Raw genomic sequence first — 24,046 nt, 5'->3', positions numbered from 1 at the left:
ATGGAAGTTTTACCTTACAAGGGTGAGGAATTGTTTGGGGACGGTCTCTCGGACCTGGTCTCCACAGCTACGGCTGGAAAGTCAATTTTTTTGCCATATATTCCCTCACAACCTAAGAAAGCACCGTATTACCAAATGCAGTCCTTTCGATCACGAAAAGGCAAGAAAGTCCGAGGTGCGTCCTTTCTTGCCAGAGGCAGGGGTAGAGGAAAGAAGCTGCACAATAAAGCTAGTTCCCAGGAACAGAAGTCCTCCCCGGCTTCCACTAAATCCACCGCATGACGTTGGGGCTCCACAGGCGGAGCCAGGCCCGGTGGGGGCGCGTCTCCGAAATTTCAGCCACAAGTGGGTTCACTCACAGGTGGATCCCTGGGCTATAGAGATTGTGTCTCAGGGATACAAGCTGGAATTCGAAGTGATGCCCCCTCACTGTTACCTCAAATCGGCCCTGCCAGCTTCCCCCATAGGGAGGGAAATAGTGTTAGCTGCAATTCACAAATTGTATCTCCAGCAGGTGGTGGTAAAGGTTCCCCTCCTTCAACAGGGAAGGGGTTACTATTCGACAATGTTTGTGGTACCGAAACCGGACGGTTCGGTTAGACCCATATTGAATTTAAAATCCCTGAACATATACCTGAAAAGGTTCAAGTTCAAGATGGAATCGCTCAGAGCGGTCATCGCAAGCCTGGAGGAGGGGGATTTTATGGTGTCTCTGGACATAAAGGATGCTTACTTTCATGTCCCCATTTATCCACTTCATCAGGAGTACCTCAGATTTGTGGTACAGGATTGTCATTACCAATTCCAGACGTTGCCGTTTGGTCTCTCCACGGCACCGAGAATATTTACCAAGGTAATGGCAGAAATGATGGTGCTCCTGTGAAAGCAAGGAGTCACAATTATCCCATACTTGGACGATCTCCTCATAAAGGCGAGGTCCAGAGAGCAGTTGCTGATCAGTGTAGCACACTCTCGGGAAGTGTTACAACAGCACGGCTGGATTCTGAATATTCCAAAGTCGCAGCTGATTCCTACGACGCGTCTGCCCTTCCTGGGCATGATTTTGGACACAGACCAGAAGAAGGTTTTTCTCCCGACGGAGAAGGCGCAGGAACTCATGACACTGGTCAGAGACCTCTTAAAACCAAAACAGGTGTCGGTGCATCACTGCACGAGAGTCCTCGGAAAGATGGTGGCGTCATACGAGGCCATTCCCTTCGGCAGGTTCCATGCGAGGACCTTTCAATGTGATCTGTTGGACAAGTGGTCCGGATCGCATCTACAGATGCATCGGCAGATCACCATGTCCCCCAGGGCCAGGGTGTCTCTTCTGTGGTGGCTGCAGAGTGCTCACCTTCTCGAGGGCCACAGATTCGGCATTCTGGACTGGGTCCTGGTGACCACGGATGCAAGCCTCCGAGGGTGGGGGGCAGTCACACAGGGAAGAAATTTCCAGTGTCTGTGGTCAAGTCAGGAGACTTGCCTTCACATCAATATGCTGGAACTAAGGGCCATAAACAACGCCCTAAGTCAAGTGGAGACCCTGCTTCGCAACCAATCGGTGCTGATTCAATCAGACAACATCACCGCAGTTGCTCATGTAAACCGCCAAGGTGGCACAAGGAGCAGGGTGGCGATGGCGGAAGCCACCAGAATTCTTCCATGGGCGGAGAATCACGTACGAGCACTGTCAGCAGTGTTCATTCCGGGAGTGGACAACTGGGAAGCAGACTTCCTCAGCAGGCACGACCTCCACCCGGGAGAGTGGGGACTTCATCAAGAAGTCTTCACGCAGATTGCAAGGAGATGGGAACTGCCACAGGTGGACATGATGGCATCCCGCCTCAACAAAAAGCTACAGAGGTATTGCGCCAGGTCAAGAGACCCTCAGGCGATAGCTGTAGACGCACTAGTGACACCGTGGGTGTTCCAGTCGGTTTATGTGTTTCCTCCTCTTCCTCTCATACCCAAGGTACTGAGAATCATAAGAAAAAGAGGAGTGAGAACAATACTCATTGTTCCGGATTGGCCAAGAAGAACTTGGTATCCAGAGCTACAAGAAATGCTCACAGAGGACCCATGGCCTCTACCTCTAAGACAGGATTTGTTACAGCAGGGGCCCTGTCTGTTCCAAGACTTACCGCGGCTGCGTTTGACGGCATGGCGGTTGAACGCTGGATCCTAGCAGAAAAAGGCATTCCGGATGAGGTTATTCCTACGCTGATAAAGGCTAGGAAGGACGTGACGGCTAAACATTATCACCGTATATGGCGAAAAGATGTTGCTTGGTGTGAGGCCAGGAATGCCCCTACAGAGGAATTCCAGCTGGGCCGTTTCCTTCACTTCCTACAGTCGGGAGTAATTTTGGGCCTAAAATTGGGGTCCATTAAGGTCCAGATTTCGGCCCTATCCATTTTCTTTCAAAAAGAACTGGCTTCTCTTCCTGAAGTTCAGACGTTTGTAAAGGGAGTGCTGCATATTCAGCCCCCGTTTGTGCCTCCAGTGGCACCTTAGGATCTTAACGTGGTGTTGAGTTTCCTGAAATCACACTGGTTTGAGCCACTTAAAACCGTGGAGTTAAAATATCTCGCGTGGAAGGTGGTCATGCTATTAGCCTTGGCTTCGGCTAGGCGTGTGTCAGAATTGGCGGCTTTGTCACATAAAAGCCCCTATCTGGTTTTCCATATGGACAGGGCAGAATTGCGGACTCGTCCGCAATTTCTGCCAAAAGTGGTGTCATCTTTTCATATGAACCAACCTATTGTGGTGCCTGTGGCTACTCGTGACTTGGAGGATTCCGAGTTACTGGATGTAGTCAGGGCTTTGAAGATCTATGTAGCCAGAACGGCTAGAGTCAGGAAAACTGAGTCGCTGTTTATCCTGTATGCATCCAACAAGCTGGGTGCTCCTGCTTCAAAGCAAACTATTGCTCGCTGGATCTGTAACACGATTCAGCAGGCTCATTCTGCGGCTGGATTGCCGCTTACTAAATCAGTGAAAGCCCACTCCACAAGGAAGGTGGGCTCTTCTTGGGCGGCTGCCTGAGGGGTCTCGGCATTACAGCTTTGCCGAGCGGCTACTTGGTCAGGTTCAAACACTTTTGCAAAGTTCTACAAGTTTGATACCCTGGCTGAGGAGGACCTTGTGTTTGCTCATTCGGTGCTGCAGAGTCATCCGCACTCTCCCGCCCGTTTGGGAGCTTTGGTATAATCCCCATGGTCCTTACGGAGTCCCCAGCATCCACTAGGACGTTAGAGAAAATAAGATTTTACTTAACGGTAAATCTATTTCTCGTAGTCCGTAGTGGATGCTGGGCACCCGTCCCAAGTGCGGACTTCTTCTGCAATACTTGTACATAGTTATTGCTTAAATAAGAGTTATGTTATGGTTGCATCAGGGTTATCTGATGCTCTGTTGTTGTTCATACTGTTAACTGGGTAAGTTTATCACGAGTTATACGATGTGATTGGTGTGGCTGGTATGAGTCTTACCCTGGATTCCAAATCCTTTCCTTGTACTGTCAGCTCTTCCGGGCACAGTTTCCTTAACTGAGGTCTGGAGGAGGGACATAGAGGGAGGAGCCAGTGCACACCAGTATCCTAATTCTTTCTTAAAGTGCCCTGTCTCTTGCGGAGCCCGTCTTTTCCCCATGGTCCTTACGGAGTCCCCAGCATCCATTACGGACTACGAGAAATAGATTTACCAATAAGTAAAATCTTATTTTTTTTAAACATGTCTGCTTGTTTACAGGTGGAGCAAGTCAATATCTACTGTATTTAGTGATTTTTTTTTTTTAAATTAATTTCCCTACTTTACGTGCTTTCACTAGTAGAACTTGTGCTACTATAGATTACATGTAAACCATCAATGCTGCAGGGAGACCTTATTTCAACCATAAGACAGCAGAAATTTTATTTATGATTTTCAAATTTCCATGTAAGGAAAGAAAAAAAATACGTTACAATCTTCTTTCATCCAAAGATCACATTGAAAATGGAAGGTTAAAGATTTGTTTTATTCAGTTATGTTTCTTTGTGTAATTTACTTGTTTTAAGCGCCCTTTGTGAATTCAGTGTAATGATTTAATAATTTACAATGAATGCAGATGCCCTGTTGGTGCCATATTTCCAAACATTCACACTAACATTAGAGCTAGGAAAAGTTACAGGAATGCTCTCCAAATAACTACAATCCAAATAATATTTGCCACAGTGCAAATAACTAAAAGGTCATAGATAGTCAAAATGCTCTTTTCTCTAACGTCCTAGAGGATGCTGGGACTCCGTAAGGACCATGGGTATAGACGGGCTCCGCAGGAGACATGGGCACTTTAAGAAAGACTTTGACTCTGGGTATGCACTGGCTCCTCCCTCTATGCCCCTACTCCAGACCTCAGTTTGAGACTGTGCCCAGAGGAGATGGGTGCACTGCAGGGAGCTCTCCTGAGTTTCCTGCTAAGAAAGTATATTTGTTAGGTTTTTTTATTTTCAGGGAGCACTGCTGGCAACAGACTCCCTGCATCGAGGGACTGAGGGGAGAGAAGCAGACCTACTTAAATGATAGGCTCTGCTTCTTAGGCTACTGGACACCATTAGCTCCAGAGGGAGTCGGAACACAGGTTCGCCCTGGACGTTCGTCCCAGAGCCGCGCCGCCGTCCTCCTCACAGAGCCAGAAGAAAGAAGCCGGGTGAGTATGAAAAAAAAGAAGGCTTCGAAAGGCGGCAGAAGACTTCATTGATCTTCACTGAGGTAACGCACAGCACTGCAGCTGTGCGCCATTGCTCCCATACACCTCACAAATGGCAGTCACTGTAAGGGTGCAGGGCGCAGGGGGGGGGGGGCACCCTGGGCAGCAATATAAACCTCTTATTTGGCAAAAGAGAGCATATATACAGCTTGACACTGTATTTATGCATGAGCCCCCGCCAATTTTACACTTTTAGTGGGACTGAAGCCCGCCGCCGAGGGGGCGGGGCTTCTCCCTCAGCACTCACCAGCGCCATGTTTTTCTCCACAGCACCGCTGAGAGGAAGCTCCCCGTACTCTCCCCTGCTTATACCAAGAAGAGAGGGTTTTAAAGAAGAGGGGGGGGGGCACATAATTCGGCACTACGGGGTAAACATTAAATTGCTGTGTTTTTACTGGGTCATATTGCGCTGGGGTGTGTGCTGGCATACTCTCTCTCTCTGTCTCTCCAAAGGGCCTTGTGGGGGAACTGTCTTCAGAGGAGCATTCCCTGAGTGTGTGGTGTGTCGGTACATGTGTGTCGACATGTCTGAGGTAAAAGGCTCTCCTAGGGAGGAGATGGAGCAAATGTGTGGTGTCTCCGTCGACAACGCCGACACCTGATTGGATATGTGAAATTAAGTGCTAAGACGAATTTATTACACAAAAGATTAGAGAACAGACAGGGAATCTACCCATGTCTGTCCCTATGTCACAGAGACCTTCAGAGTCTCACAACGCTCACTATCCAAAATAATAGACACTGATATCGACACAGAGTCTGACTCCAGGGTTGACTACGATAATGCGAAGTACAGACAAAACTGGCAGAAAAGTATTCAATATATGATTATTGTAATAAAAGATATTTTGCATATCACTGATGACTCATCTGTTCCTGACACGAGGGTACACATGTTTAAGGGGAAGAAAGCTGAGGTAAATTTCCCTCCTCTCATGATGAAAAAGAGCGGGAATCTCCAGTCAAGAAGCTGCAGCTTCCCAAAAATAATTCTGAGTGAGTATCCTTTCCCTAAATGGGGCCGGGATACGATGGGAATCTTCCCCTAGGGAATACAAGGCATTGACACGTTTACCCAAAAAGGTAGCGCTGACTTTACAGCTATCCTCAGGGATCCTGCAGATAGCATGCAGTAAAAGTACTTTGAAGTCCATTTATACACATTCTGGTACACTACTCAGACCGGCGATTGTGTCGGCATGGGTTTATAGCGCTGTAGCAGCGTAGACTGATACCTTATCAGCGGAGATTGAAACCCTAGATAAGGATACCATGTTATTGTCCCTAGTATATATATATATATATTTATATGTAAAAGATGTTGTGTTTTAAATATATATATATATATATATAAGACATGCCCAAAGAGACGTTAGTCTACTGGGTTCTAAAGTCAACGTTATGGCGATTTCTGCTAGACGTGTCCTGTGGAACATGCAATGGACAGGTGATGCCGACTAAAAGAGGCATATGGAGTTGTTGCCTTACAAGGGTGAGGAATTGTTCGGAGAGGGCCTCTCGGATCTCGTCTCCACGGCTACGGCAGGTAAATAAAAATTTTTTTGCCATATATTCTCTCACAATCTAAGAAAGCGCCTCATTATCAAATGCAGTCCTTTCGTTCCAATAAAAGCAAGAGAGCATGTGGATCGTCCTTTCTTGCCAGAGGTAAGGGCAGAGGGAAAAAGCTGCAAAACACAGCTAGTTCCCAGGAACAGAAGTCCTCCACGGCCTCTGCTAAATCCACCGCATGACGCTGGGGCCCCCCTGAGGGAGTCAGCTCCTGTGGGGGCACGTCTTCGACTGTTCAGCCATGTCTGGGTCCACTCACAGGTGGATCCATGGGCAATAGAAATTGTTTCCCAGGGTTACAGGCTGGAATTCGAAGAAGTGCCTCCTCGCCGGTTTTTTCAAATCGGCCCTACCGAAACAACCCCTGGAAAGGGAGATAGTGTTACATGCGATTCACAAATTGTGTCTGCAACAAGTGGTGGTAGAGGTTCCCCTGCTTCAAAGAGGGCAGGGGTACTACTCAACTCTGTTTGTGGTTTCGAAACCGGACGGTTCGGTCAGACCCATTTTAAATTTAAAATCCCTGAACCTTTACTTTAAACGGTTCAAGTTCAAGATGGAATCACTCAGGGCGGTCATCGCCAGCCTAGAAGGGGGAGATTTTTTGGTATCTCTGGACATAAAGGATGCATACCTGCATGTCCCCATATATCCTCCTCATCAGGTGTACCTGAGATTTGCGGTACAGGATTGTCATTACCAATTTCAGACGTTGCCGTTTGGGCTTTCCACGGCCCCGAGAATTTTCACAAAGGTAATGGCGGGAATGATGGTACTCCTGCGCAAGCTGGGTGTCACAATTATCCAGTACTTGGACGATCTCCTCATAACAGCGAGATCACGGGAGAAGTTGCTGAGCAGCGTATCACTTTCACGGAATGTGTTACAGCGACACGGCTGGATTCTCAATATTCCAAAGTCGCAGATGAATCCTACAACTCGTCTGCCCTTCTTGGGCATGATTCTGGACACAGACCAGAAAAGGGTTTTTCTTCCGAAGGAAAAAGCGCAGGAACTCATGACTCTAGTCATGAACTTATTGAAACCAAAACAAGTGTCAGTACATCATTGCACTCAAGTTCTGGGAAAGATGGTGGCAACATACGAAGCCATTCCATACGGCAGATTCCATGCAAGGGCCTTCCAATAGGACCTATTGGACAAATGGTCCGGGTCGTATCTGCAATTGCATCAGCGGATCACCCTGTCCCCCAGGGCCAGAGTATCTATCCTGTGGTGGCAAAACAGTGGTCACCTTCTAGAGGGCCGCAGGTTCGGCATTCAGGACTGGATCCTGGTGACCACGGACGCGAGCCTCCGAGGTTGGGGAGCGGTCACACAGGGAAGAAATTTCCAAGGACTTTGGTCAAGTCAAGAGACTTGTCTTCACACCAACTTCCTGGAACTAAGGGCCATATACAACGCTCTACGTCAAGCGGAGATCTTACTTCGCAATCGACCAGTTCTGAACCAGTCAGACAACATCACCGCAGTAGCTCATGTAAACCGCCAAGGCGGCACAAGGAGCAGAGTGGCAAGGGCGGAAGCCACCAGAATTCTTCGCTGGGCGGAGAATCATGTAAGCGCTCTGTCAGCAGTGTTCATTCCGGGAGTGGACAACTTGGAAGCAGACTTCCTCAGCAGACTCGATCTGCATCCGGGAGAGTGGGGACTTCATCAGGAAGTCTTTGCGCAGATTGCAAGTCGGTGGGGACTACCCCAAATAGACATGATGGCATCCCGTCTCAACAAAAAGCTACAAAGGTATTGCGCCAGGTCAAGAGACCCTCAGGCGGTAGCTGTGGACGCCCTAGTGACACAGTGGGTGTTCCAGTCGGTATATGTGTTTCCTCCTCTTCCTCTCATACCCAAGGTGTTGAGGATAATAAGAAAAAGAGGAGTGAGAACAATTCTCATTGTTCCAGATTGGCCACGAAGGACCTGGTATCCGGATCTGCAAGAAATGCTCACAGAAGATCCATGGCCTCTTACAACAAGGTCCCTGTCTGTTCCAAGACTTACCACGGCTGCGTTTGACGGCATGGCGGTTGAACGCCAGATCCTAGCGGAAGAGGGTATTCCGGATGAAGTCATTCCTACGCTAATAAAGGCTAGGAAGGACGTGATGTCTAAACATTATCACCGAATCTGGCGAAAATATGTTTCTTGGTGTGAGGCCAGGAATGCTCCTACGGAAGAATTCCACCTGGGCCGTTTTCTTCACTTCCTACAAACTGGAGTGAATTTGGGCCTAAAATTAGGCTCCAGTTCAGATTTAGGCTCCAAAATTAGGCTCCAGTTCAGATTTCGGCCTTATCCATTTTCTTTCAAAAGGAATTGGCCTCATTACCTGAAGTACAGACTTTTGTGAAGGGAGTACTGCATATTCAGCCTACTTTTGTACCTCCGGTGGCGCCTTGGGACCTTAACGAGGTGTTAAGTTTCCTTATGTCACATTGGTTTGAACCACTTAAGACAGTGGAGTTGAAATATCTCACCTGGAAGGTGGTCATGTTGTTAGCCTTCGGCTAAGCGAGTTTCGGAATTGGCGGCTTTATCACATAAAAGCCCCTATCTGGTTTTCCATATGGATAGAGCGGAATTGCGGACCCGTCCTCAATTCCTGCCTAAGGTGGTCTCATCCTTTCATATGAACCAACCTATTGTCGTGCCTGTGGCTACACGTGACTTGGAGGATTCCGAATCCCTTGATGTGGTCAGGGCTTTGAAATTTACGTGGCCAGGACGGCTAGGATCAGAAAAACAGAAGCACTGTTTGTCCTGTATGCAGCCAACAAAGTTGGCGGCCCTGGTTCAAAGCAGACTATTGTTCGCTGGATCTGTAACACTATTAAGCAGGCACATTCTACGGCAGGATTGCCGTTACCAAAATCGGTTAAGGCCCATTCCACTAGGAAGGTGGGCTCTTCTTGGGCGGCTGCCCTAGGGGTCTCGGCACTGCAGCTGTGCCGAGCTGCTACTTGGTCGGGGTCAAACACCTTTGCAAAGTTCTATAAGTTTGATACCCTGGCTGAGGAGGACCTCCTGTTTGCTCAATCGGTGCTGCAGAGTCATCTGCACTCTCCCGCCCGTTTGGGAGCTTTGGTATAATCCCCATGGTCCTTACGGAGTCCCAGCATCCTCTAGGACGTTAGAGAAAACAAGATTTTAAACCTACCGGTAAATCTTTTTCTCGTAGTCCGTAGAGGATGCTGGGCACCCGTCCCAAGTGCGGACTACTTCTGCAAAACTTGTCTATAGTTATTGCTTACATAAGGGTTATGTTATAGTTTCATCGGTCTTGGACTGATGCTAGGTTGTTTTTCATACTGTTAACTGGGTAGTATATCACAAGTTATACTGTGTGATTGGTGTGGCTGGTATGAATCTTTTCCTTGGATTAACAAAAATCCTTTCCTCGTACTGTTCATCTACTCTGGGCACAGTTTCTCTAACTGAGGTCTGGAGGAGGGACATAGAGGGAGGAGCCAGTGCACACCCAGAGTCAAAGTCTTTCTTAAAGTGCCCATGTCTCCTGCGGAGCCCGTCTATCCCCATGGTCCTTACGGAGTCCCAGCATCCTCTACGGAGTACGAGAAAAAGATTTACCGGTAGGTTTATAATCTTATTTTTGTTAAGTAGATATTTTAAGATAATGTAGAATCCTTAAATAAGATTTACTAAAGTGTTCCAAGTGAAGATGAACAAATCTGTCAACTGTTAATTTAAAGCAAACCTGTAAGTATACACGCACACACAAAAACCTGCACGCACATTTATGTATTTCTATACTTACCCCATGTTCCTGCTCCTCTTCTGTCTCGTTGCTGTGGTCCACTTTGCACAGTGGAAGCTGAGGAGCACGCAGCATATGTTGTAATTAGGCCATTACAAAATTAGGCCATAATTAGGCCATATGTGAAGCATATGTTGTAATTAGGCCATTACAAAAACATACGGAATGACCAATTGGGACAAATTATATACACTTAAAGGAGAAGTGGGAGTTCTCACTGCTTGGTTCTCCATGTCATAAAGCAGTGGCGGATTTGAATGGGATTGGTCTCTGTCCCTCACAATGGGATGCAGCTAAAATGCTGGATCCCGGCGTTCAGGATACCGATGATGAAATCCCGACAGCCGGAAACCCTGCGCACTAAGATATTCCCACTCGTGGGTGTCCATGACACCCATGGAGTGGGAATAGATCCTGTGGCGAGCCTGCAGCGTGGTGAGCGCAGCAAGGCCACAAGGTGGACTCTTAGCGCCAGCCCTGCTGCCGGCATTGTCAGGATATTGACAGACTGCATCCCGTCCGCCGGGATAGCATATATAATCCCTCACAACACATGACAATCACACTGCAGTACTGAGAATTGTGTTGTCTGTAGACATATGTGCTTTCAGATGCCAATCTAGAATTATTTAAAACACAGAAATTGAACATTTCCAGGTTTTATGACCCCTGTTCACAAACCATATCCATGACACCCAGTATCATCTGATATCTACCTACAAGCTGTGCAGAGTGGAAGGTGTAATGATCGGTGCATCACGTTGGAGCAATACAAGCTCCTTCGATAGCCATGCCCAGTATTACTTAAACCCGAAGCCTCACAGGTCGCCTTATCTGTTGTTGATGTTCAATTCCCAGGATGCTCGTTTAGCTTTGTCTGTGAAAGCCAAATTCAAGTAACAGACCAACAGCAGCCTACATGTTGCTTAAGCTTCTGTTATATAATTTATAATGATTGTTTCAAAGATTATACAACTTGTATTCTCAGATTATTCCAATGAAATCACTGAATGACAGCCTGGAAGAGACTCAGACAATAGATTACCATTTTGCAATGAATGGAAAATCTTTTGCCGTCATTCTGGAACACTTTCAGGACCTGCTTCCAAAGGTAAGGCAGATTTTATGGTGTATGTCGCTTCTGGCTAATTCTACTGTGTGCACTATTGTAAAAATGTTTTTCTCTCTTCCTAGTTGGTGTTACACGGTACGGTGTTTGCACGGATGGCACCTGATCAGAAGACACAACTGGTGGAAGAGTTACAGAATGTAGAGTGAGTTATAGTTTAATGCTTGGGAGTCTTGCATGCTGCAAAATACAACCTTCATAAGTACACTAGGAGAGAAGAAATGCTCCATAAATAAACTCTTCTATCTTTTTTTATCTGTGAAGGTTTCTTTCATTGCATTTAGAGGTTACACCCAATTTTTCTAACAATTTAAGGGAATACACTTTTATAAAATAAAAAGTGGGATATAGGACCATTGACTCACTGATAGATAATACATAGGGGATATCCAATTAACTGCGTTAAAATACCGCAGCAAATGGAACCTAAGGGGCTATCCAGTTAGCCCCTGACCGATGTCACTTATCAGGGATTAGGCTTCGCACGCCTCAGGCATGCAAATCAGAATCCGCAATAAGCAGCCCTCGGAGACCCGTTTTTGCATGATAACGCATGGGTACAGGAACTTATCCTAGACCCCATGTGTTATCGCCCAAATAAATGTCATTTACCACATGGTAAAAACGGCCTATAATTAAGCAACCTGATTATACTATCGGGCTATTTTAGCCGTGCAGTAAATGATTGCCTGCAATTGGATACCTGCCATAATCTTTTTGAGATGCAAAACACTTTCTGTGACTGCAGTGCTGCAACATACAGTCCTGAAGAAAAAATTCCTCAATCATCAGTGTGTGACTAATGGCTATTCCTATCTGCGTTGTGTATAGAAAGCAGTATACTAATTGAGATTATAAACTTAATGCAAACATTACACTTGTTTCTCTAGCATCCATTAGGGATATTGAGGACAGATTTAGTACGATGGGTATAGAGTGGTTCAAAGGAGCCAGTGCACTTTAAATTTCTTCAACTGGGTGTGCTGGCTCCTCCCCTCTATGCCCCTTCCCACAAGCAGTTTAGAAAAAAGTGCCCTCAGGAGAGGATGCACACTCTGCAAGCTCCAGAGTTTTTCTTCAATTTCATTTAAACCTTTACTTATTTCGGTATGCTGTTTGGGCAACATCATACCTACGCCGTGGGAGTAAAGGGGGCGGAGACGGTTACTGGCCTCATGAGGTGCAGAGCCGCTTCTCCGCTGCAGGACCACCGTTCTGAGGGGCTGTTTGTTCAGTGCGGCACTGCGCCTTAGCTGCTGCAGCTTTCCGCACACCCCTAACAGAGCCATAAGGTGATCGTTAGTGCTGAGTACAAACCGGGGGCCCCGGTTCATTGTGCGGCAGAAGCATGGGTGAGGCGTATGGGGCCCTCCTGGGGTGGGACCCTCGGGTGCCCCTGCGTGAGACTGGCTGGAGGGGTATTGTACCAAGCATTTATGTGAGGTTACACAGCCTGTGGAGACATTGCCAGTATAAAACTTATTAGTAGCTCCGGCACCATAGCAGGGGGTGGAGCTACATCAGAGTGGGCTCAGCGGCATTTTGGTGCCTTTCTCTGCATAAGCAAGCAGCAGCCTCATGCAGCTCCTCAAAACGGTCACAAGATCACTGGTACTGGGTGTAGAGGGGCAGAGCCGCTATTAGTGCACAGTTTACATTCCTTTGGGGAATTCTCTGTACAGCAGTATCACTGTTATATGTTACTACATAAAATGCTGACAGTCTCACTGGGGCTGCACGGTGTTGGGTGCGCTGGTGTCCTCTCTTCTGTGTTCCTCTCACATGCAATAGGGCAGGCTTGTATTGTATTCAGTCTGTGTTGTATGTGTATTGTTTCTGTCTTTCATTATGGTGAAACAGAAGTCATGCAATGTATGTAATGCTAGATTCTCCCCTAGTTCATCGGGCTCCATATCCTGTGAGCAGTGTAGTCAGTCATCACAAAATGCTGATAACAACATGGGGGAGAGTCCAGAGCCTTCCTGGCTGGGGGCTATAAAAACCATGATGTCGGATATATCATCTCGGCTCACTGCCAATGCCAATAAAACACAAGAACTGCAACAAGCAGTGGCTAGCCTAACTGCCAAGGCTGATGCTTCCCATCCCCCGCTGTCTACAGGTGCACAAAAATGTGCTTTGCCTGCAATCCTATCCGATTCTGATGATATACACGTGGATGGGGATCCCATTAGTGGGTATTCCACCCCTACACAGGGTATCGAACCCCTCATATTGGCTATATAGGATGTGTTAAAGCTCCCGCTGGAGGACGCTACTAATCAGCAGTCATTTTTCCTCCAACAAGACAAACTGGCAGTCAGCTTTTCTGATTCCAAAGAATTGGACGATTTATTTAAATTAGCCTGGAAAAATCCTAATAAAAAATATCAGGTGTACAAAAGATTTTTAAATACCTTCCCATTTGCCCTTGAAGGCAGGAAATTCTGGGAAGAATATCCAGCAGTAGACGTCTCAGTTTCTCTCCTTTCTAAAAAGGCGATGCTCCCTGCTCCAGGCTCTTTTACGGTAAAGGACTCGGGGGATAGGAAAATAGAGACCACTCTAAAATCTATCTACACTGCTGCAGGTATAGCTCAAAGACCGGTCATTGCTGGCTGCTGGATGACACATGCCATTCATATATAGGCTACTCAGATTCAAGAGGGTCTTTCAGGTGATATGACCTTGGTTACTACTGTAACTTTCCTAAAACACATTCAGGACACAGCAAGAGTCCTCTGACTCCCTTAAACAGATTGGCAATATAAATGCTAGAAAGAACCACTGCTATGGCTGTGTCTGCACGCAGAGCCATATGGTTGCGTCAGTGGACTGACTTCAAACGTAATGTGGAATCTCTTCCCTTCACAGGTGAATGGCTCTTCGGAGGTGAATTTGCTGGGAAATCCACGTTTCTTCCTTCAGGGGCTCTGCCTGCTAGGCGTACCTACCCGGGACGTCTACTCAGTCCTTTCGGTCCTCCAGATTTCGATCTAGGGCCCGGTGTGCCTCCAATGCAGCTAGAGGCCCCAGAGGTAAGCCTAAGAAACCAGCCATTGCTGGCTCTCAGGAACAGAGCAACAGTTCAGCTTCCACAAAGACTTTGGCATGACGGTGCCCACCCACCCGAGGGGATCTCATGGTGGGAGCTCGGTTACGTCACTACAGCCTTATCTGGGATGGTTCCTGCCAAGATGCATGGGTAAGGGGCCTTATCTCCCAGGGTTACAAGCTGGAGTTCGACGGTGCTCCTCCCCAATGATTTTTCAAATCAGGCTTGCCAGTTTTGGAAAATATGCGCGTTACGCTACTACTGGCCATCGACAAGTTGGTCCAGTCCTGGGTCATTGTTCCAGTACCCCTGCTACAGCAAGGAAAAGGTTATTACTCCAGTCTGTAGTGCCAAAACCAGACTGGTCTGTAAGACCCATTTTGAATCTGAAGTCATTGAATCCTTACCTGAAGATTTTCAAATTCAAGATGGAATCTTTGAGAGCAGTGATCGCGGGCCTGGAACAACAGGAATTTCTCGTGTCCCTGGATATCAAGGACGCCTACCTACATATCCCAATTTGGCCTCCTTATCAGACCTATCTGCGGTTTGCTCTACTGAACGATCACTACCAGTTTCAGGCGTTGCCCTTCTGTTTGTCTACAGCTCTGAGGGTGTTCACGAAGGTGATGGCGGAAATGATGTTCCAGCTCAGAGCCCAAGGGGTCAACATTGTCCCTTACCTGGATGATCTCCTGATAAAAGCGAGTTCCAGGGAGCTTCTACTGCTCCATATAGATCGCATTATCCCACTTCTGTCTCACCACGGGTGGATCATCAATCTACAGAAGTCTCAACTGGAACTGTCTCAAAGGCTCCTGTTTCTGGTGATGATACTGGATACGGTAACTCAGAGAGTGTTCCTCCCAGAGGACAAGGTGAGAACGGTTCTCCGACCTGCTCGAGTTTCCATTCATCTTTGCATAAAATTGTTGGGAAAAATGGTGGCCTCATATGAGGCGATACAGTTCGGAAGGTTCCATGCAAGACCTTTCCAATTGGACATCCTGAACAAGTGGTCCGGTTCACATCTTCAGATGCACCAGATGATTCAGCTGTCACCCCAGGCCAGGATTTCACTCCTGTGGTGGTTACAGTCTTCCAACCTGCTGGAAGGTCGACGTTTCGGGATTCAGGATACTCCTCACAATGGATGCGAGCCTGAAAGGATGGTGAGCTGTCACCCAGGGGTTGCAGTTCCAGGGCAGGTGGTCTGCCCAAGAGACCTTACTTCCGATCAACATTTTGGAACTTCGGGCTATCTACAATGCTCTGATTCAGACCTCCCCTCTACTCAGGGATCAGGCGATCCCGGTTCAGTCAGACAACGCCACGGCAGTGGCATACATCAATCGACAGTGAGGGACAAAAAGCATGGCCTGCGTGCGAGAAGTGTCAAAAATACTTGTCTGGGCGAAAAGAAATGCAAGAGCGCTGTCCGCAATTTTCATTCCAGGAGTGGACAACTGGGAAGCGGACATCCTGAGTCGCCACAACCTCCACCCGGGGAGTGGGGATTACATCCTCAGGTGTTTCAACAGATTGTGGACAGGTGGGGATACCCACAGATCGACATGATGGCGTCTTACATCAACAAGAAGCTTCACTGCTACTGCTCGCGAACCAAAGACCCTCAGGCGAGTGCAGTGGATGCGTTGACGTCCCCTTGGCCTTACCGGCTGGTCTACCTATTTTCTCCGATTCCGTTGATCCCAAGGGTGCTCCAGCGGATCAGATATCACAGAGTACAAGCAATCCTGATTGCGCCGGATTGGCCTCGAAGGGCGTGGTACGCAGCTCTTGTGGACATGTTCATAGAAGACCCTTGGCCTCTGCCGCCATAAAAGGGTCTTCTTCAGCCAGGACTGTTCATCTACCAAGACTTACGGCGGCTTTGAATGACGGCATGGAAGTTGAGCGGAACATCCTAGCTCACAAAGGGCTTTCCAAAAAAGTAATTGCCACTATGGTGCAAGCCAGAAAACCTGTGATGTCAAAACACTATCATCCTATCTGGAGGTGATATGTCTCTTGGTGCGAGGAACGCATGTATCCACCTGCAGAGTTTCACTTGGGATGTTTCCTACAAGCTGGTGTGGATAAGGGCTTCCATCTGGGCTCCGTTAAGGTCCAGATTTCAGCTCTCTCAATTTCTTTCAGAAGACATTGGCTGTGTTGCCAGAAGTTCAGACCTTCTTACAAGGGGTACTCCACATAAAACCTTCCTTTGTGCCGCCCACGGCACTCTGGGCTTTGGATGTAGTGTTGACATTTCTACAGTCCTCCTGGTTTGAGCCTCTGATGACGGTAGAAGACAAGTACCTCACATGGAAGACAGTGATGTTATTGGCCCTGGCTTCTGCTAGACGCGTCTCAGAATTGGGGGCCCTATCGTGTAAGAGTCCCTACTTGATCTTTTACGAGGACAGAGCGGAGCTCCGGACTAGACAGCAGTTCCTGCCGAGGGTTGTCTCAGCATTCCACCTGAATCAACCTATTGTGGTTCCGTCCTGTTCTGACACTTTGGCTCTTCCGGGGTCTTTGGATGTTGTGCGTGCTTTGAAGATATGTCAGGCGCACAGCTCGGGTCAGAAAGACTGACTCCTTACTCGTGCTTTATGAGGCGCAGAAAAAGGGTTGTCCAGCTTCAAAGCAGACCATTGCTCGTTGGATTAGGCTTACTATCCAACAGACCTATGTGTCGGCAGCCTTACCTGTCCCTCAGTCTCTGAAGGCCCACTCTACAAGGTCAGTGGGCTCTTCCTGGGCGGCTGCCCGTGGAGTCTCGGACTTGCAACTATGCCAAGCGGCTACCTGGTCAGGGAAGAATACTTTTGTGAAATTCTACAAATTTGATACCCTGGTTAAAGATGATACCCAGTTTGGGCAGGAGGTGCTATAGCAGTCTCCGCACGTTCCCGCCCGTTCTGGAAGCTTTGAGACATCCCCATAGTACTAAATCTGTCCCCAATATCCCTTATGGATGCTAGAGAAAATAGGATTTTAAATACCTACCGGTAAATCCTTTTCTCGTAGTCCAGAAGGGATATTGGGCACCTGCCTCTGTGCGGTGACTTTCTGCAGGTTCTCTATTATGTGTTACAGTTCAGCTGTTGCTGTTTTCTGTTGCTGGCCAGGTTATGTTATGGTGTGCTGGTGTGTAAATCTCACCACACTCATTGTTTTGTTCCTTCTCTCAAGTATGTCCTTTCTCCTTCAGGCACTGTTTTACCTATAACTGCCTGTGGGAGGGGCATAGAGGGAAGGAGCCAGCACACCCAGTTGAAGAAATTTAAAGTGCACTGGCTCCTTTGGACCCGTTTATACCCATCATACTAAATCTGTCCTCAATATCCCTTATGGACTACGAGAAAAGGATTTACCGGTAGATATTTAAAATCCTATTCTTGGGTACTTACCAAAACAGAGAAATATCCACTCTGGCTTATAAATATCAACCCTTTTAAAGCAAATTAGCACATATAAATATCCACAACAGGACTTGGCTGCTGATTGTGGACCTTGCTTGGGTCATGACAAGGGAGCCATTCTGTGTTTCCTGGCTGGCACATCCCTGTACATAACATAAGATTCTGAACGTTGTGTATCTGGAATATGTAAGTGTTGCGCTTTTCCATATTTATTTCAACATGAGGTAATTCTGCACAGGTACCAGCAGTCAGTGGTCTGTATCACTGAACTCTGCATTCGGCCTCTCCAAGTACCAATATGTTCAACCCGCTCACCTGAAACACATTGTATACCATAATAAGGATATACTTCCATCCAATTTACAACTCAGGGAAAAATATATTGCGTTGTTTTTGTCATGCCGCAGGTGTATGTGATTGTAAAATATTCCTGTAACTTACTCTGTTCAACAGCTACTATGTCGGCATGTGTGGAGATGGGGCAAATGACTGTGGGGTAAGTGGAAAGGTTTTTCTTACCTATTTATTGTATTTTATATTACAATAATTCCCTTAACACTGATTATTCCTTAAAAAAAAAAAGCTATAGGTTGTTCTGTGGACTAAATTCAATCTGTAATTAATACATCCCACAGATTTGCACATTACTGTCTAATAAGAATGAGTTAATCGCCATGGGGTGAAGCCAGGCTACTAGAACCCAGCATGTACATTATTTAACATAATGCCCTATTCATCAATGCCCTATTCTAAGGCTGTGTTGCCCTCCTAGCATGGTAGTTTGTTGTAGGGGTTCCTTGTGCTGGAAAGGCAGCACAGGCTCTCAGCTGGACTAGCTCTATCCTCTGTTTAACAGTTACTGCCATGTTAGTTTCAGCAGGTCAATTGGCAGGAAACAAGAGACCAGCCAGGGCCTTTAGCACATTCTTCCTAGAAGGAGAGGGGTTTAGAGAAAGCCAGAGCAAGTCCAATGAGAATAAAACAGTGCCTGTTGCTCAGCCTTGTTTCTGCCATGTCTGATGGAGCTGTGCTGAAGCCAGTGCCATCATAATAGTAGCCACTCTGATTGTGGCTGAACACTGACCTGGCTGCCAGCCATATTTTGAGTTGCCTAAAACCAACAGCGGTATCCCGGCTGTTACATGGGAGGGGCGTGGGGGGGGGGTCTGAGCCACTGTATGGGTGGTGTGGAATTTCAGATGCCAGGATTCCGACCGCAGGTCACATGTCAGCATCCCCATATAGCACTGCTAGTAGAAGAATGGTCATCTTCTAGCTATAAGCCTATAATATTCCAATAATCAACAAAATGCTCAAGAATTCAGCTGGAATTTAAGTAGTGGAGCTACAGTAGTAAAGGTGTATTATAAGCCAGGTCTTAACAAATTTTTCTAATATCTAGGAGCCGGGCTGAAAATTTTGATGATTGTGGCTTACAGTATAAGAAAACCCCAAATCCAAAATCTCAGAAAATGTGAATATTACATAAAATCAATAAAAAAAGGATTTTTTTTTATACAGAAATGTCAGCCCTCTGTAAAGTATAATCATGCATATGTATTCAGTACTTGTTTGGGCCCCTTTTGCATGAATTAATGCCTCAATGCGGCGTGGCATGGATTCTATCAGCCTGTGGCACTGCTGAGGTGTTATGGAAGACCAGGATGCTTCAATAGCGGCCTTCAGCTCTTCTGCATTGTTCGGTCTCATGTCTCTCATCTTTCTCTTAGTTTCACCTATAAGCAGAATTAGGTTTGTTTGTTTTTAAAATGTGAGTTGGACCATGTAAGAATGTGACGGTGGGCAGAAATCTATGCAGTGATCCTAGTATGTTAAATATATAAATTGCTTTTATTTAATAACTAAATCATCATCTCATTTAAGACTCATTTTCTTATATAGTACTTCTTTCAGTAGCTTTTCTCTTGCCATTGACACTGCATATGTTGACAGGCACTAAAGAGAGCCCATGGAGGGATATCATTGTCCGAATTAGAGGCATCTGTGGCATCACCATTCACCTCTAGGACACCCAGCATTACATGTGTGCCAAACCTGATAAGGTATAGTCTCGGTCATTACTCTGTATTACTACAGTGCAAACCTGTTTTTTCTATACTATTATGTGACATTTGTTTACTATGTGTATTAAATGTAATATCTCTCACATAATGTATCTTACTGTGGTTTAACTAATATTTTGGACCCAATATTCGCCAGGTCACTTGCAATTATGTTTGGAGCTGCATTTTTTCTTTTTTACCCGGTCTTTCCCCACCTTCTAATCTCTGTTCCCAGTCTCTCCCTCTCTCTCCCACTCCACTTCTCTCGTTTTTCTCTTTTGCGCCGCCATTCTCCCTCACTCTCACTCCGCTATCTCCCTCTCTCCATCCCATGTTTCTTTCTCTCCCTCCCTCAACCGTGTAAGGGAAGTTGTACTGAGCAACTGGACATAAGTACAGTATAAGGAGAGCACTGCTAAGGAGCTGGACATGCATAGAGCGGTATTCAAACGATATATCACGCCCAAGCTCCTTTCAAAAGTGATCCCCGTTATCGCGCATATTATGCCGATAGTAATCCGGGGGTAGCGAGCTGAAATGATTATACCCACGCCCGTCAGCAGAAACAGAACGAGAGTGGAAGGGGTTGAAAAGAATTAAATAATGCCTATTCAGTATAAGGGGATCGCTGCAGAGAATCGCTGACTGCTTTCCCCCTGCTAGTGGTGCCGGGATGTTTTGTTTCACATCATCGTGCCCAAGTTCAACTGTTACAAGTGTGATTTATTATTATGATGATCACAGAATGAGGAATTTAGGGTTCTGTCATACTTCTACTTGTTGGGCCCTGGAGTATAATCTCATGTACAGTATTTACAACCTTTGCATCTGCTCTACTATTAGCCGTGAATGCACAGTGATCTGACCTTGACTGTGTGTGGCTTGGCCATGCTCTAGTACTCACATTGCATCACTCACTGCTTGCCATTGTCGAAGAAGGAGGAAGGGTGCAATCTGGTTGGGGTGCGATCTGGGACTGGTCTTTCTCGGTGAAGGGGTATAAAGAGGGATGCCCAGTTTGTGACCTCCTTCCTCTGGTGGGGGTAGCTGAGGGTTTGGAACCTACATCCTTCAGTAGCAGGCTATGTCTTGTCTGGCATGGGATTGGTCTTCCCCAGCTCTTTACTGTGTCTTCGCTTGACTGATAATAGCCTGCTTATATTATAGATAAGCAATATGTAATTATGTTTTGTAATCCCCCAGCAGGTAATAATGGCAGTGTCCTGTTACATATATCTAATATATGAGGTGTATCTTACATTAAAGGAGAGCTCCATTGTACTGCTACAATGAATTGTTTTCAGTGCATTTTATTTTCTACACTGCTTAATAATGTCATTACTGTACATGCACTGTAATACTGCTGCCAGGGGTTATCTGCAACATCCTGCCTGCCTTGGCCAGCAACAGTAAGACAGTCCTGTTTCCAAAATCCTTGGAAACACTGTTACATGTCTGGAAAATAAATAGCTGTGAAGAGTTTGTATAGACCTAATACTAAGCACCAGTTATAACCTTTTTAGATAATTAACAGCTGTTTTCATACAGATTTGTTTAATTATTAGACCTCGATTTTTATTTTGTCATTTGAGTCTATGGCGTTATATTTTTTAAAGAATGATATAAAGAACCATCTCAGATGGCTTCCTTCGGTCATAAAGTACTCTGTAAAACGTCCATTAATCTAGAGATGTATACAGTACCGCCTAATATTAATAAATATGCATGGTGTATTATTATTATCCTTTATTTCTCTATCGTCCTAGTGGATGCTGGGGTTCCTGAAAGGACCATGGGGAATAGCGGCTCCGCAGGAGACAGGGCACAAAAGTAAAGCTTTCCGATCAGGTGGTGTGCACTGGCTCCTCCCCCTATGACCCTCCTCCAAGCCAGTTAGATTTTTGTGCCCGGCCGAGAAGGGTGCAATTCTAGGTGGCTCTCCTAAAGAGCTGCTTAGAGAAAGTTTAGCTTAGGTTTTTTACTTTACAGTGAGTCCTGCTGGCAACAGGATCACTGCAACGAGGGACAGAGGGGAGAAGAAGTGAACTCACCTGCGTGCAGGATGGATTGGCTTCTTGGCTACTGGACATCAGCTCCAGAGGGACGATCACAGGTACAGCCTGGATGGTCACCGGAGCCGCGCCGCCGGCCCCCTTGCAGATGCTGAAGTAAGAAGAGGTCCAGAATCGGCGGCAGAAGACTCCTCAGTCTTCTAAAGGTAGCGCACAGCACTGCAGCTGTGCGCCATTTTCCTCTCAGCACACTTCACACGGCAGTCACTGAGGGTGCAGGGCGCTGGGAGGGGGGCGCCCTGGGAGGCAAATGAATACCTATTTTGGCTAAAAATACCTCACATATAGCCTCCGGAGGCTATATGGAGATATTTAACCCCTGCCAGAATCCGTTAAGAGCGGGAGACGAGGCCGCCGAAAAAGGGGCGGGGCCTATCTCCTCAGCACACAGCGCCATTTTCCCTCACAGAAAGGCTGGAGGGAAGGCTCCCAGGCTCTCCCCTGCACTGCACTACAGAAACAGGGTTAAAACAGAGAGGGGGGGCACTAATTTGGCGATATGCTTATATATATTAAGATGCTATATGGGAAAACACTTATATAAGGTTGTCCCTATATAATTATAGCGTTTTTGGTGTGTGCTGGCAAACTCTCCCTCTGTCTCTCCAAAGGGCTAGTGGGTCCTGTCCTCTATCAGAGCATTCCCTGTGTGTGTGCTGTGTGTCGGTACGTGTGTGTCGACATGTAGGAGGACGATGTTGGTGAGGAGGCGGAGCAATTGCCTGTAATGGTGATGTCACTCTCTAGGGAGTCGACACCGGAATGGATGGCTTATTTAGGAAATTACGTGATAATGTCAACACGCTGCAAGGTCGGTTGACGACATGAGACGGCCGACAAACAATTAGTACCGGTCCAGACGTCTCAAAAACACCGTCAGGGGTTTTTAAAACGCCCGTTTACTTTAGTCGGTCGACACAGACACAGACAGGGACACTGAATCCAGTGTCGACGGTGAATAAACAAACGTATTCCTTATTAGGGCCACACGTTAAAGGCAATGAAGGAGGTGTTACATATTTCTGATACTACAAGTACCACAAAAGAGGGTATTATGTGGGATGTGAAAAAACTACCATAGTTTTTCCTGAATCAGATAAATTAAATAAAGTGTGTGATGATGCGTGGGTTCCCCCCGATAGAAAATTATGGGCGGTATACCCTTTCCCGCCAGAAGTTAGGGCGCGTTGGGAAACACCCCTTAAGGTGGATAAGGCGCTCACACGCTTATCAAAACAAGTGGCGGTACCGTCTATAGATAGGGCCGTCCTCAAGGACCAGCTGACAGTAGGCTGGAAAAATATCATAAAAAGTATATACACACATACTGGTGTTATACTGCGACCAGCGATCGCCTCAGCCTGGATGTGCAGAGCTGGGGTGGCTTGGTCGGATTCCCTGACTAAAAATATTGATACCCTTGACAGGGACAGTATTTTATTGACTATAGAGCATTTAAAGGATGCATTTCTATATATGCGAGATGCACAGAGGGATATTTGCACTCTGGCATCATGAGTAAATGCGATGTCCATAACTGCCAAAAGATGTTATGGACACGACAGTGGTCAGGTGATGCAGATTCCAAACGGCACAAAGGTGTATTGCCGTATAAAGGAAGAGGAGTTATTTGGGGTCGGTCCATCGGACCTGGTGGCCACGGCAACTGCTGGAAAATCCACCGTTTTTTACCCTAAGTCACATCTCTGCAGAAAAAGACACCGTCTTTTCAGCCTCAGTCCTCTCGTCCCTATAAGATCATATCTGCCCAGGGATAGAGGAAAGGGAAGAAGACTGCAGCAGGCAGCCCATTCCCAGGAACAGAAGCGTTCCACCGCTTCTGACAAGTTCTCAGCATGGCGCTGAGACCGTACAGGACCCCTGGATCCTACAAGTAGTATCCCAGGGGTACAGATTGGAAGGTCGAGACGTTTCCCCTTCGCAGGCTCCTGAAGTCTGCTTTACCAAGGTCTCCCTCCGACAAGGAGGCAGTATGGGAAAAAATTCACAAGCTGTATTCCCAGCAGGTGATAACTAAATTACCCCTCCCACTACAAGAAAAGGGGTATTATTCCACACTATATTGTGGTACTGAAGCCAGAAGGCTAGGTGAGACTTATTCTAAAAATTTTTTTTTGAACACTTACAAAGGTTCAAATCAAGATGGAGTCACTCAGAGCA

At 46.7% G+C, this 24,046-nt stretch overlaps 1 protein-coding gene across 2 annotated transcripts in view; it reads left to right on the top strand.

The window, feature by feature from the left end:
• ATP13A3 (ATPase 13A3) overlaps positions 1 to 24,046 on the top strand; it is a 326,626-nt gene that overhangs the window by 262,676 nt on the left and 39,904 nt on the right. For both annotated transcript variants that reach the window (XM_063916425.1, XM_063916424.1), the window contains exons 22-25: positions 11,104 to 11,226; positions 11,310 to 11,389; positions 18,184 to 18,226; positions 19,684 to 19,793. In XM_063916425.1, coding sequence (XP_063772495.1) covers positions 11,104 to 11,226; positions 11,310 to 11,389; positions 18,184 to 18,226; positions 19,684 to 19,793 — 356 coding nt within the window. The remainder of the gene's footprint in view (positions 1 to 11,103; positions 11,227 to 11,309; positions 11,390 to 18,183; positions 18,227 to 19,683; positions 19,794 to 24,046) is intronic.

This window comes from Pseudophryne corroboree, chromosome 4 (genome assembly GCF_028390025.1).
Source record: "Pseudophryne corroboree isolate aPseCor3 chromosome 4, aPseCor3.hap2, whole genome shotgun sequence".
NCBI classification, from domain to species: domain Eukaryota; kingdom Metazoa; phylum Chordata; class Amphibia; order Anura; family Myobatrachidae; genus Pseudophryne; species Pseudophryne corroboree.
This window is presented reverse-complemented; position numbering and strand designations above follow the sequence as displayed.